Source organism: Lynx rufus, unplaced genomic scaffold (assembly GCF_022079265.1).
Source record: "Lynx rufus isolate CCGP_SWC_20201006 ecotype Redwood Valley unplaced genomic scaffold, mLynRuf1.p SCAF_5, whole genome shotgun sequence".
In the NCBI taxonomy this organism is placed as follows: Eukaryota; Metazoa; Chordata; class Mammalia; order Carnivora; family Felidae; genus Lynx; species Lynx rufus.
In genome coordinates, this window is record NW_025814867.1 from 49,624,464 (window position 1) to 49,638,109 (window position 13,646).

The 13,646-nt window shown below is 38.1% G+C and overlaps 1 protein-coding gene across 2 annotated transcripts in view; it reads right to left on the reverse strand.

Moving 5' to 3' along the window:
* Positions 1-13,646, reverse strand: part of PLCH1 (phospholipase C eta 1) — a 187,173-nt gene that overhangs the window by 55,563 nt on the left and 117,964 nt on the right. For both annotated transcript variants that reach the window (XM_047099766.1, XM_047099765.1), the window contains exons 6-7: positions 4,744-4,837; positions 2,089-2,292 (exon numbers count right to left, since the gene is read on the reverse strand). In XM_047099766.1, coding sequence (XP_046955722.1) covers positions 2,089-2,292; positions 4,744-4,837 — 298 coding nt within the window. The remainder of the gene's footprint in view (positions 1-2,088; positions 2,293-4,743; positions 4,838-13,646) is intronic.

The following is a 13,646-nucleotide window of genomic DNA, read 5'->3' on the forward strand; positions in this document are numbered from 1 at the left end:
TGATGCTCTCATCCCAGAGAAAAGACAGGCTATCAGACATGAAACCTTTCAAAATCTGGTCCCCTTATCCCATCTAAAAACAAAACTTGTGTCCTCATTTTCTGTTCTTCCAAGTGTCAAAATCTCCCAAACTTGTATCATCCAGTTTTCTTCTACTGCAGAAAAATGCCAAGTGACTAACCCATAGCAGATTAGCTACCCCCAACTTCTCACTAACATGTCACCAAAACTATCTATCAAAAGACACCAGAGGCACCTGGGTGGCTCAGCTGGTTGAGCATCCAACATCAGCTCAGGACATGATCTCACAGTTTGTGAGTTCTAGCCCCATATCAGGCTTGCTGCTATCAGCCCAGAGCCCGCTTCGGATATTCTGTTCCCTTCTCTCTCTGTCCCTCCCCTAATCCTGCTCCTACCCTCACTCTCAAAAATAAATAAAACATTAAAAAAAATTTTTTTTAAGACACCAATAACCTCCTAGCTGTTAAATGCAACCAGATTGGATAATTAATTTTTACCTTATTTTACTTTTCTGTTGCACGGGAAATTTATGACCATTTCATCCCTTAGGACCCAGTGACCATTCCAAGTTAATCCCCATTGGTTACCCTTGCTCTTCCTACATCTAAATGCTGGATCACTTCCCTACTCAGGCCTCATTCACTTGTCCACTCGTCTCTGTAAGTGATCTTGTACACTTTCATGATCTTAAATATCACATACAAAACTCAGAATTATGGAGTGCCTGGGTGGCTCAGTCAGTTGAGCGTCCAACTCTAGATTTCAGCTCGGATCATGATACCAGCATTGTGGGATCGAGGCCCATATCAGGCTCCACACCGAGCATGGAGCCTGCTTAAGATTCATTCTCCCTCTCTCTCCCTCTGACCCTCTCCCCAATTCATGGTCTCGTTCTATAAATAAATAAATAAATACATACATACATACATACAGAAATACAGAAATACAGAAATACAGAAATACAAAAGTAAAACACAGAATTAAATTATCTTTATCTTGCCTGGATCTTTCCATTGAGTTCAGATATTATTATCCAACCGACTGATAAAAATGTCCATGTAAATGTTACAAAGTCACTATAAACTCAACTGATGGAAAACTGAACTCGTTAACGCTCTTCCCCCCAGATTTCCCACATAATGTGAGGGCACCATTCATTTACTACAGCTCTCACCCTCATTCCTTACATCCTTTACTTCTTGCATTGGGTCCTGCTGGGTTTACTTCTTTAATATCTATGCAATTGTCTCTCCAACTCACTCAGTCCAGTGAACTCTTCCTTGGTATCACTGTAATAGCCTTCCTACCATTCTCTTTGCTCTATCTAGCTTCACTCTTCTTCCCTGCCACAAACACATATTCTAAAAAACTTGTCCTCCCTACACAGTGACCCAAATGATCTTTCTAAACTGCAAGTCTGATCATATCACCATATGTATGAAAACCTTTCAATGAACCCGTTACCAAAAGCTAGAGCTGAAATTTCTCACTACAGCACTCAAATCCTTTACCTCTTTATGACTGACCCAAGTTTATTTTCCCAGCCTACCTATTTCTCATCGCCATTTTATTTCACATCTTACTCTTTGTACCAACACTTCTCAATATGTATATGATTTGCCTGGAGGAATTCTCATGTTGTACTACTGTTTTTAATGGCCACCCAGTCTATAAGATTGTCAGCTCCTTGAAGGCAGAAACCATGTCCTATATCTGTGTCCTCACAATCAAGACCCCACAAGAAATTTAATAAATGTTGCTGACTGATGAAGTGTCTCAAAAAAAAAAAAACAAAGTTATCCTGAACTATCTTTGTCATTGTTTAAATAAAAAAAATCTTTCTAGGAAAACTTTCATTTTCATCACAATTTTTTAGCAACTGAAGGTGTGCTTCCTAACTTCTAGTACCTCCCTGTCTCTCTCCTCCTGATTGGATAATAAGGAGGATCCAGAGAGCATCATGAGTAAAGAATGACTCTACAATAAGAAGAAAAATGGTTCTGATTAGTGTGAGTACATATTTTAAGTCTCCATCAACACACAGCAGAGCTCAGACAAAGCACAAACCTTCCACACAGCGACAGCCCTCTTGTAGCACCCGTGCATACATGTCCACTTTGGACTGGGAAAGGAGCTGGTCCCCCGTCAGGTATGTGTTGTGAGAGGAAGCGATGTAGTAGTTGCACAGAGGCTGATCCATGTCCTGGTACACTTCATGGTGCAATGGATTAAATATGTCACAAGCAGGACTACGCATGAAGTTCGTGAACCCTTTGGAAGAAAGAGAGAGTAAAGTACTTTAGCTTTCAAAGTGTACTTAACTGACTCCATCAGGGACAACAGAGATCAAAGTATGTTCACAGCAGGGCAGCTGGGTGGCTCAGTTGGTTAAGCGTCCAACTTTGGCTCAGGTCATGATCTCATGGTTCATGAGTTCAGACCCCACGTCAGGCTCTGTGCTCAGAGCCTGGAGCCTGCTTCAGATTCTGTGTCTCCCTCTGTCTTTGCCCCTTCCCCACTCATGCTCTATTTCTCTCTCAAAAACTAAACATTAAAAAATCAGTTCAGGCTCTGTGCTGACAGCTCAGAGCCTAGAGCCTGCTTTGGATTCTGGGTCTCCCTCTCTCTCTCTCTCTCTTTCTCTCTCTCTCTGCTTCTCCTCACTTCACACTCTGTCTCTCTCTTTCTCTCTCAAAAATCAATAAACATTAATAAAAATTTTTTTAATTAAAGTATGGTTTAATGATTATCTTACTTACTTACACTCAGGACAGGTACTATGAGGAATACTAAGGCAATGAGAGATTTGTTTCAGGTCAAATAGTGTTAAAAACTGAAACATGGCTGGGGAATAGCAATGTGAACATAACCTACAGAAAAATAAGTAGGCTTTTCAAGAATTTTGATTGAGTATGAGAGAGGGCTTACTCCAAAGCCATTCAATAGCTACTGAACTCAAGCTAGGATTATGCAGCATGATCTAATGGGTTACTGATGCAGTGTTAAAGCAATTTTTACACAAAGTGATACACTGTGCAACCATCAATTTGATACGTTATTCATTTAAAAAACAGTACTGTTAGTGCCATGGGTGAAGTAATAGGTCAAAAGTTAGGCACAGCCTAAATTGAGAGTGTGGTTATTTGACTTTGAAATTGGTTTGGGAAGATGCTGCTAATAGCTAGCACATTTGTAACTTTAAAATAATGTTTAAAGATTATGCAGAAATACAGACAACAAAGTGATGGTTGCCAGAGGGGAGGGGTTGGACAAAATGGGTGAAGGGGAGAGGGAGGTCCAGGCTTCAAGTTATGGAATTAACAAGTCATAGGAATAAAAGCGCAGCTTAAGGATTAGAGTCAATGATATTGTAATAGCGACGTAATAAGACAGACAGTAGCTACACATAGCATAAGCTATACATTTGTAAAATCACTAAGATATACCCCCAGAACTAGTGTAGCACTGTGTATCAGCTATACTCAAACAAACAATTTTGTAGAAAACCCGATCAGTTTTTCTACAGTTTTTCAAAACATAATACCTAGGTAGAAGAGGCATTCGTTAATACATGAATAAATACTTGAATGACCACAAGTACTTAAGTGGAATGACATTCCAATTTATCAGGTTAAACTGCTTCAAGTCTTCAAGAAACTGTATCTGTATCTGTAAATATCCTCTGAGACTCTGGAGAATTTCTTCATGCCTATCTTTATGACAATAATGTAGAAATCATGTTTAATTCCATTTTGGGGGGCCCACCAAGCAAAACATTCATTTCTTGGTAAAGAAAAGGCCCAAATTAGTTTATCTTCTCTAGGTGTTTTAAAATGGTTCTTAATATATATAAGTTTTAAATTATTCCTTTAATTACCCTCCACCGCAGGAAGTAAACATGTGGTACCAAACCTCCTTGTCCACACTGAGCCTGAAACCAGTGTGTGTGTGTGGGGGGGGGAGGGCAGGAATCAAAAACAGTAAGATAAACCATGGCTTTGGATGGTCTTGAGGGCAATGGGGGGCCTTGGCGGTCCTTCATTAGATTATTGGTTCTGCCTGAAATTTGTTCTTCTCTTGGGTAGCAGCCTGAAATTTATTTCCCCACGTATTTTAAGTATATATAACTTACACATACATGTAGCTATATTCACATTTATGTGCAAGATCCTTGAAGCTACATTCTAAGTATATAACTCTGGGCAAATTACTTAATTTCTTTGAGAGCTTCACTTTCCTCAACTATATAATGAAGTAGTTGTATTAACAAAATTTGTGGCTCCAACAATATCTCCACTGCTACCAACTAGGTAAAAACAAGTTCATTGCCAAGATTTTTAAAGAAACCTGTACTTTAAAAGTCACTAATGTCATAGATTAGTTATTTGAAGACCAAATTTCCTTTTTTGAAATCACCAGGTTGAATCTCTTTCCAAAATTTGCCATTTGAGAGAAGTCCAAATATTTCTTGGCATCTATCACCCACATGGTGGCATCAGGTTGACTTGCTTAGAGTAGAACATGCATATGATCATTGCCAAAGTAAGAGAAATAGCAATATCATGGCATCTGTTTTATAGGAAAATATGTTGTTTTGTGAGTTTTATTTGAATCACCTGTAATCCATGAATATCTCCTGACTTCTTTTACTAAAAATTTTGCTAGAATTTAACTTAGCAAACTGAACTGAAAAATGAGAAATTAAGAAATTAGTTATTTTACCTTCTATGCCAAGAACATTTTTCGTCTTATTTTCTTCTGAAACTTCAAATTTCCTTATGATGTCAAGACAATAGTCTGTTGTCACATTGTTCATCTAAACAAAACAAAACATTAGTAGAGTACCTGCAATTCCATGAGATGTTTTCTTCTATGCTAAAAAGGCACATTGCTTAACATTCATGATATAGTGCAAAGTGATTTAATGAGCATTATTTGAGATTACTAGTGTCATAGCAACTTTATCTTTAGAAAATGATCTGAATCTTACCATGTTACCCTTCAGATTTAATCAGTGAAAACATCCCTTCAAGTAATAGACAAATGTACTCCATGAAGCAAAATTAATAAAATTAAATCAATAATCAGTGCAAATCCACTGTTAAAATCTACTTACTATAAGCTAGTAGCTATTTGCAAATTAATGTTTTCTACACAAACACTACAGTTTGCTAATCATAAATACATACAGAAAGAAAATGATCCCCTGACAAAACAGGATGTTCTAGGTAAATCCACTCATGGGTGTACATATCTACAGATCTTTCCACTGAATCACAAGAGCAATCTGCCATGGTGATTCAAGATCACAAAGGTTGGCAAGAGAAAATAAAACCAAAAACCTAGATGAAGCAGCTAGCATAACAAAGTACTCTGGAGTTAGATGGCTTTTGTCCCGATTAGCCATCTCATATTATTTACAGCGGGATCTTGAACTAGTCACTTACCTTCTCTGTGGCTACCTTATAAGGTAGTTGTGAAAATCAAATGCATTACTATTAACGTGTGACATCAAAGAAGCAGTGCATGCTATTATTACTGAGGCATTCTCAAGGTTGCTGCATGAACACACATACTTAGTGTCACTGGGCAAAGTACACTCTTCAGGAATAATTAATTAAATAGCAACATGAAGGGTGTGATATTTTGATCAAAATTCCATTGAGTCCCACAGTCTAACAGTGACATTTAAAAATACTAATGAACAGTGATAGAGAAAACTAATCTTATGAGCCACTTCTCAATATTTCTCAAATATTCTATTATCTCTTAGGTTTGATGCTTATGTTTTAGTGAAATCTCATTTGTCTAAACAGTTTAAAAAATTTTTTTTAATATTTATTCATTTTTTTGAGAGACAGAGAGCACAAGCAGGGGAGGGGAAGAGAGAAGGGGAAACACAGAATCCAAAGCAGGCTCCAGGCTCTGAGCTGTCAGCACAGAGCCCGACGCGGGCTTGAACTCATGAAACGCGAGATCATGACCTGGGGTGAAGTTGGACACCTAACCGACTGAGCCACCCAGGCGCCCCTGTCTAAACAGTTTAAACAGCACTTAAACCTTCTGCAGGGGAACAAAAGCTTTGTTTTGCAGTTTTTTTTTGTTTTTTTGGGTTTTTTTGCTGGCTTGAAATAGCATAGAATGCTTCCCCTCCCCCCCACAAACTAGCTGCACAATGGCTGATGCATCCATTGAGCAAATTTTACAATCCTTCCTACATTCAGAGGCTTATATTAACAGACAACACCAGAAAATACCACAAAATAAATGAAATCATGATACCTGTAAAAACTCTATTGACCTAGTCAGGCTTTAAGCAGCTCATTAATTTGTCTGCTATATACTATCACATGCAATCTGAAAAATAAGTAATTTCTCACAAAATTTTATAAAATTGGGGTGCCTGGTTATTTCAGTTGGTTAAGCGTCTGACTTCAGCTCAAGTCATGATCTCACAGTTTGTGGGATGGAGCCCCGCGCCAGACTCTGTGCTGACAGCCCGGAGCCTGGAGCCTGCTTCAGATTCTGTGTCTCCCTCTCTCTCTGTCCCTCCCCTACTTACTTGTTCTCTCTCTTTCTCTCAAAAATAAATAAGTAAACATTTTAAAAAATTGATAAAAAAAATAAAATAAAATTCATGTGCCATGGGAAGCCTGAGTTTACACTGCAATTATTTGGTTTATGAGGCTGTTTGTTCAGAGATGTAGGGGCCTTGTCCTAGACTTAGGTCTACCAGGAGCCCATGTTTGATGTAACAAACATCAAAAATATCATCCTGGGATAAAACTAATTGCAGTTGAGCAGAGAACATGTTATTGGTTCGAGATACAAAGCAGAACATGTTAGCAAAAAGCATCCTATTCGAGAAGTATTCAGTAAATTGATGAAAATATCAGTAGGCATTCTAGGAAGCTCACAATTTTCTGGGCATTATATAACAATAAATGGGAAATAATCCACTTCCTATCAAAATTCAAGTATTAAGGATTAACTCAGTGAAATACAGTAAAACCCCATAATAATGAGAAATGAAATGTACATGTCAATCAGTTTCCCTCCTTCCCCCAACTCCTGGTCTAATTTAAATAACTCCCAATAGCAAAATCCGGCATTTCACAAAACTGAATTTTTCGGACCTTACTTAAAAAGCCATTGTGAAATTCTACTGTATGAAAGAAGGTTCGACATAGGGTAATGCTCTTTACTGTTTCTTTCCCCTTTGTTTTTCTCCCTATACCACATAGCTAGTAAGGTGAAACGGAAAAGAACTTCTCCCTACTCTACTCCTATTTCTCATGAAGCTTATTTGAAAGTTCTGTTTGCTATCAGTATCTGAGCCACTTGCTGTTTCCAACATGAAGGACTCTTCTTACTATACCAGGCAAGTGGTGCTAAGACTGCTTTAAAAATCCTGGATTTAATAATGATTCTTTACATTTAAATAATGTAGTCAATGCTGTGCAGTTTATAAAGAGCTTTTACACATAAAATCTTAAATAGTTCTTACAACAGTCTCATAAACTTGGTGTTTTTATTCCCATTTTAAAATATGCAAATCTATGCTAGAAAATGTTCACTATCTCAAAGTCACAAAACTAACAGGAAGCAAAATCAAGGTTCAAATTTCATTCTTCTGACTTCAAATTCAAAGCCTTTACTTTTACATTATACCTATTGTCTGGGTGTTTTTCTTCATCTCTACTGAAAAATCGAAACGCTTACTTTCAAAACGGATTGTTTTTTTCAATATAGCTGAAACTCCTGAATCTTCTTATTTTTTGAGATGCTTTAAACTGTCAAGTCAGTTACTATAATTTGACTTCCTTGATTATTCCAGGTTGGACTCCATTCTCTTGTCCTAGTTTGCTATAATACCTTAATCTCATCCAAAAAAGACTAACTGGCCCTCATATTAAAGGTCAATCCACTTCAGGTGGACTAGTTGTAGAAACCAAAGTCATAGATCCCTATATAACAGTAGTATTCTGATACTAACATTTTACCCTCAGACTTCTTATAAGTTATCTGGCAAAGCTCTGACAGTGAGTATGAATTTCAAAACAAAGTCAGAAGTAAATAATTATATTTCTTATAGCTATGATTCCCATAGCACACCAAATCCAAAATCATAGTATAATTTGCACAGAATTTTAATATTGTTAAACTCTTTTCATTTTTATCAAAGTAATATATATTCATAATTAAGTAAATCAAAACCAAGAAGCTTATGATTGAAAGCAGAATTTCCCCTCCTATATGGATAATCACTCTCCAAAAAAAATAATGTCAACATTTCTAGATATTTCTGTTGGAAGGAGTCTTTATATTCCAAATTGTTATGTTAATGATGCTATTTTCTATTTTTATACACCTTAAGCATTATCTATGGATGTTTTTATTGTGTTGGATAAAAAATTTAGCTTGTTTGAGCCAGCAAAACTAACTTTTTCCCTCTACCGCTCCACCTAGGATAGTTATATCTTAATTTTTTAATTTAATTGCTATTCAGTGTTGAATTATTCTGATTATGCAAGTGTTGGACATTGAGTCTATTGAATAATGACTGTGTTTCTTGAACATTTTTTGTTTTCAGTTTGTTAATTGCTGCTATTTCTACCCATTTGGTTAATTTTTAGTGTCCTCTCATAAATTCTTCCTCATGATGCTAATGGTGTCTCGATTACCAAGACAACAAACAATCTATGAATTCCAATTTTTTATCCCCTATAAAGGTCGTCCTTCTTCCAGGTTGGTGGGATTCAGCGCTTTATTCAGGTTTTGTTCTGACTTCATTCTGTCATTCTCATCAGAGAGTACTCAGAAAGTAAATTATTTATTTCTTGCTTGTATTTCTGAGTTCTTCCATGTGTGTTTTACTCTGCATGCACGTTCAGTTGACAGATTCACCAGGTAGAAAATTCTAAGTCAGAAATCATTGCTCCCATGTTTTTGGTTTCCAGAGGTGCTGTTGAGAAGTCTGATGCCATAGTGAATCTACTCCTTTTATAGGACCTGCCTTTGCTCATTAATTGGATCAGCGCTTTTTTCCCTCTCTCTTTCTGCAAACTTTTAGGGTTTTACTCTACCCTTGGCTTTGTGAAATTTCATTATCATTGGTCTCTTTTTATATCCAGTGTGCTTGGCACTGAGTGGCCCTGCTAGTCTAGAGAGTTCTACCTTTCCATGCTAGTCATTTTTTGTATTATTTATTTTATAATCTCCCTTCTATTTGTTCTTATCTTTTTTCTGTACCTCTGATTATTCAGAATGGGCTTTCTGAATCAATCCACTAATTTCCTTATCTTTTCTTTCTACTTTTTATTTCTTTGTGTTTGTTCTATTTTACGGGCAATGTTCTCTTTATCTTCTAAGCCACTTATTGAGTTTATTTCTCTGCTCTTTTTTTCCTCAGAACCATCTTTTCCCACAGCATACTACTCTTGCTTTGTGGCTGCAATTTTCTGTTTCATCACTCTGATGTTAAGGGCAGTTTTTAAAATTTCCTTCTCCCTGCATTGCCTCTATTTCCTCCAAGTTTCTCAATGCTATTTGTTTACCTTGGTCTCTGTATTTTATGGTCGAGGATTTCCTCAAACATGTGGTAAGCCTTGGCTATTTAAAACCCATTTTAAAATTAGCTATTGAAAAATGTATTTAAAATAAAGTCAGTAATAAATTGGTTGGAAGCTCTGTATTCACGAGCAGGCTGAGTGACTAGGGGGCTCGCTGTAGAATTCCCTGTCTGAACTATTTTATTAGATGTCTGATGCCTATATCTTCAGATTTTGGGGGTTTTCCTGGGACTGGTATATTAGTTTCCTAGGGCTGCTGTAACCAATTACTGCCAACTTGGCCTAAAACAATAGAAATTCATTCTCTCATAGCTCTTGAGACCAGAAGTCCAAATTCCAGGTGTGGGTAGAGTTGGTTCCCTCTGGATACCCTGAGGGAGAGAATCTGTTCCATGCCTCCCTCCTTGCATCTAGTGGCTGCTGGCAAACTGTGGCATTTCTTGGCTTGGGGGCTTCATAAGTACAGCCTCTGCCTCCATGGCCTTCTTCTGTGTGTCTGGATCCTCTTTTCTGTCACTTGTAAGAGCACTCATCATTGGATTTAGGGTCCACTCTAAATTTAACATTATCTCATCTCAACATCCTTAATTTAATTATGTCTACCAAGACCCTATTTCCAAATAAGGTTACATTCAGAGGTACCGGGAGTTAAGACTTGGACTTATCTTCTGGGGCCACTATCCAACCCTCTATAGCTTGTCATAGTCTCCTATTTCCTACCTGTAATTTCCCTTATATAGAAACCTGGGAGCAGAGTGTTAGAAGAGGGTTATGGTTCTCCCACACTGCACAGACATTCATTTCACTCCTGTACTCATTACCTATCGCTCTGAAACAAGCCACCCAAACTTAGAAACTTAAAACAACAACCACTGTTTTAAAATCACATTTGTGCAGGATGGCAAGTGGGACCAGCTTTGGCTGGACAGTTATTTTGCTGTTCTCACCTATGGGTTATTCAAGTGCCTATAGGCACCTGGGCCCCTGACTACAGCTCAGTGTATAAGGGGGCCTCTCTCACATGTCTGTGGTTGGTGCTGGTTGTTGGCCCTGGGCCTCTTTCTCTGAGTAGTGTCTCATCCACAAAACCTTGGCCTGGTTTCCTCACGTGGTAGTCGCACAATTCCAACAGGGCAAAAGTGGAATCACCAAGGCTCCCGGAGGCGTAGGTTCTTTGTACATCACATCTGCTACAATCTATTAGTCAAACCAAATCCCGAAGCCAGACGAGATTAAAGGGACAGGAAAACAGATGGGAGGAGAGGCAAAGTCACCTTGCCAAGGGGCATGCATATAGGAATAGGAGAACTGCCACAGCCATCTTCACAGAGTATCTACCACAATCCCCATCTTTTCAGTACTCAGGTGTGCCTGGTATGCCTCAGTGTAGACCCTTCTGGGCCATCTTTCTCCGGTTCTGACTTTTACTTTTAGGCCAGGATGGAGGAAGGACAGTTGCTCTGCTGCAAGAAGTAGGAGACAGGATCTAGATCCCTACTTCCAACCAGTACTTGGGTTTTTGACCCCTTCTCATCTCGTATTTTCAAGAGCATCACGTGACTTCAATTGTTGAGCTTTTCTGGGGTTCCCCTGGGCTAATGAAATTACTTCATGGTTTCCCGCTCTGTGGGCTTGAGTTTCAGTGCTCTGAGGTCTCCTTTAAATCAGACAAATTTCAAGATTTTGTTGTTCCTGTCTCCTCCCCTGTTCTCTTTGTCCTTATAGTTTTATACAGAAGAAAAAGACTCTTCCCTCTATTTTTGGTTAATTTCAGAAGGGAGTGGAGAAACATTTCTCAGTGAATGGCCCTTCAGTTTTCAACCAAATAAGTAAGAATTTTCCTCCCCAAAATGGCTACCTCTAACTCATCTTGAAATTAAAACGCAACTTTCAAAGCATTTGAAGGTATGACTATTTCACAGAAAAATGCCATTTGGAACTATATTAAAGGCTGCAAAAATACTACAAGATGTAATTACTCTGAAAAGTCTCTCAATTGCTTCAACTGTGAATAATTAAGTAAATGAACAGAAACTCAGGAATGACTCTTAAAGGAATGCTTTTATGATGAAGAAAATGTGTTAAAAAAAAAAAAAAAGATAAAGGTACACTAGCCCCAAAAGGGATAGTTATAAGCAAAGAAGAGTTTCTAAGTATTTATCATAGAGAGGTAAGGTTAGAATGACCATGACTCTCACGAAATCATTCTGGATTCAGTAAAGAATAATGAAGGGAGATGGTACAAACAACACTGGTAATTGGATTAGAAGAATCAAGGGAATATTTTAGCGGAGAGTTTAAAGACACAAAAGGGGCAACTGTTAGAAGTGCCACAATGAGATAATGTATAGATCTATGTCAGATAAACGCAGTTACAATAAGAAGAGGGCCCTCCAGCATGAGATCAGTAAAGCTCTGAAAATTCCCCTGGAATTAACCACACATATGTATATTTCAGATGAAAGTGATGCATAAACAGAAGCCTGCTTTTGGCTTATCCATGGAGATAGCCTTTGTGCTCAGGAAACAGCTAGCTGGTTTTTCAGACTGTAAGGATGCTTCAATAGTCCTGCCTTCTCTTCTTCTCGCCTTAAGCCACAAGAAACAAAAGGATAGAAAGAGAGTAGAGGCTTGTTAAGAAAGGCTGTCAAGGGGGTTGGGGGAATGAAATCCAATTATAGCTCCGGAACCAAAACTCTGAAAAAGCATTGAATACGAAACACATTCCGCCCCAGTGACCGTAAATGGAGAGTAAATCTGGAGGAGACATAGACTGACGGTAAATGGAGAGTAAATCTGGAGGAGACATAGACTGCCTTTTGGCAAACACGGGGGGGAAAATGAAACCAAAAAACCTCAACCAAACCTAGTACTCTGGAATCACAAGCTAGCGGATGTCAGTGATCTTTATCTGTGGTTGCAAGGAAGAATGAAAGAGAAATGTCAGCCAGCTGGTCTCTTCTAATTGGCACTTCTTCATGGATATAAAAGACAGAGAGAATTTCTCTTAGCACATACATGTTTTAAAAATGAAAGACGTAATCAAACAGCATTTGGACCTGTCAAAGGTATAAATTCAATTTTCAGAGGACTTCAGTGAAATAAAAGTCTGACCCATGGGCCAATATTTGATTTCAGATAATCTTTGACATCACATATGGCCAGCAGTGATATTTTATTTCACAACTGAGTAAATCTGTAAGTTGAATACTCTGATGTCTACACCAATTTTATGCCATCAGAAATGAATGAATTACTGCCATATGAATGGTCAAATTGCCTCCAATTTGCTCCATTGTGAAAATCCCATTTTAAAATTCAAAATCCCACAAAACTCTTAACCAATGACTCTGATGCTGCACATTTTAGATTGTGTCCAGTTTTTCTCTATTAATTTTTTTAATGTGTTTTATTTATTTTTGAGAGAGAGAGACAGAGTACGAGCAGGGGAGGGGCAGAGAGAGAGAGGGAGCAATTTTTCTCTATTTTAAAATGCACAAAGGGCACCTGGGTGGCTCAGTCGGTTAAGTGTTCGACTTCGGCTTAGGTTATGATCTCATGACTGGTGAGCTCGAGCCCCATGACAGGCACTGTGCTGACAGCTCAGAGCCGGCTTCCAATTCTATATCTCCTTCTCTCTCTCTGGCCCTCTCCCACTCACACTCTCTTTCACTCAAAAATAAATAAACCTTAAAAAAATTTTTTTTAAATAAATAAAATAAAATGCACAAGTGGAGCACCTGGGTGGCTCAGTCAGTTAGGTGTCGGACCTCAGCTCAGGTCATGATCTTGTGGTTCGTGAGTTTGAGCCCCACATCAGGCTCTGTGCTAACAGCTCAAAGCCAGAAGCCTGCTTCAGATTCTGTTTCTTCTTCTCTCTGCCCACACCTTCTCCCTGACTCACTCTCTGTTTCTGTCTGTCTCTCGCTCTCTCTCTCAAAAATAAACATTAACAAACAAAATTTTTTAATAAATAAATAAAATGCACAACTTTACATCCTTTTTTTTCTGTACACAATTATTTCCTTAGAATGAACTATTAGAAGTAAAACA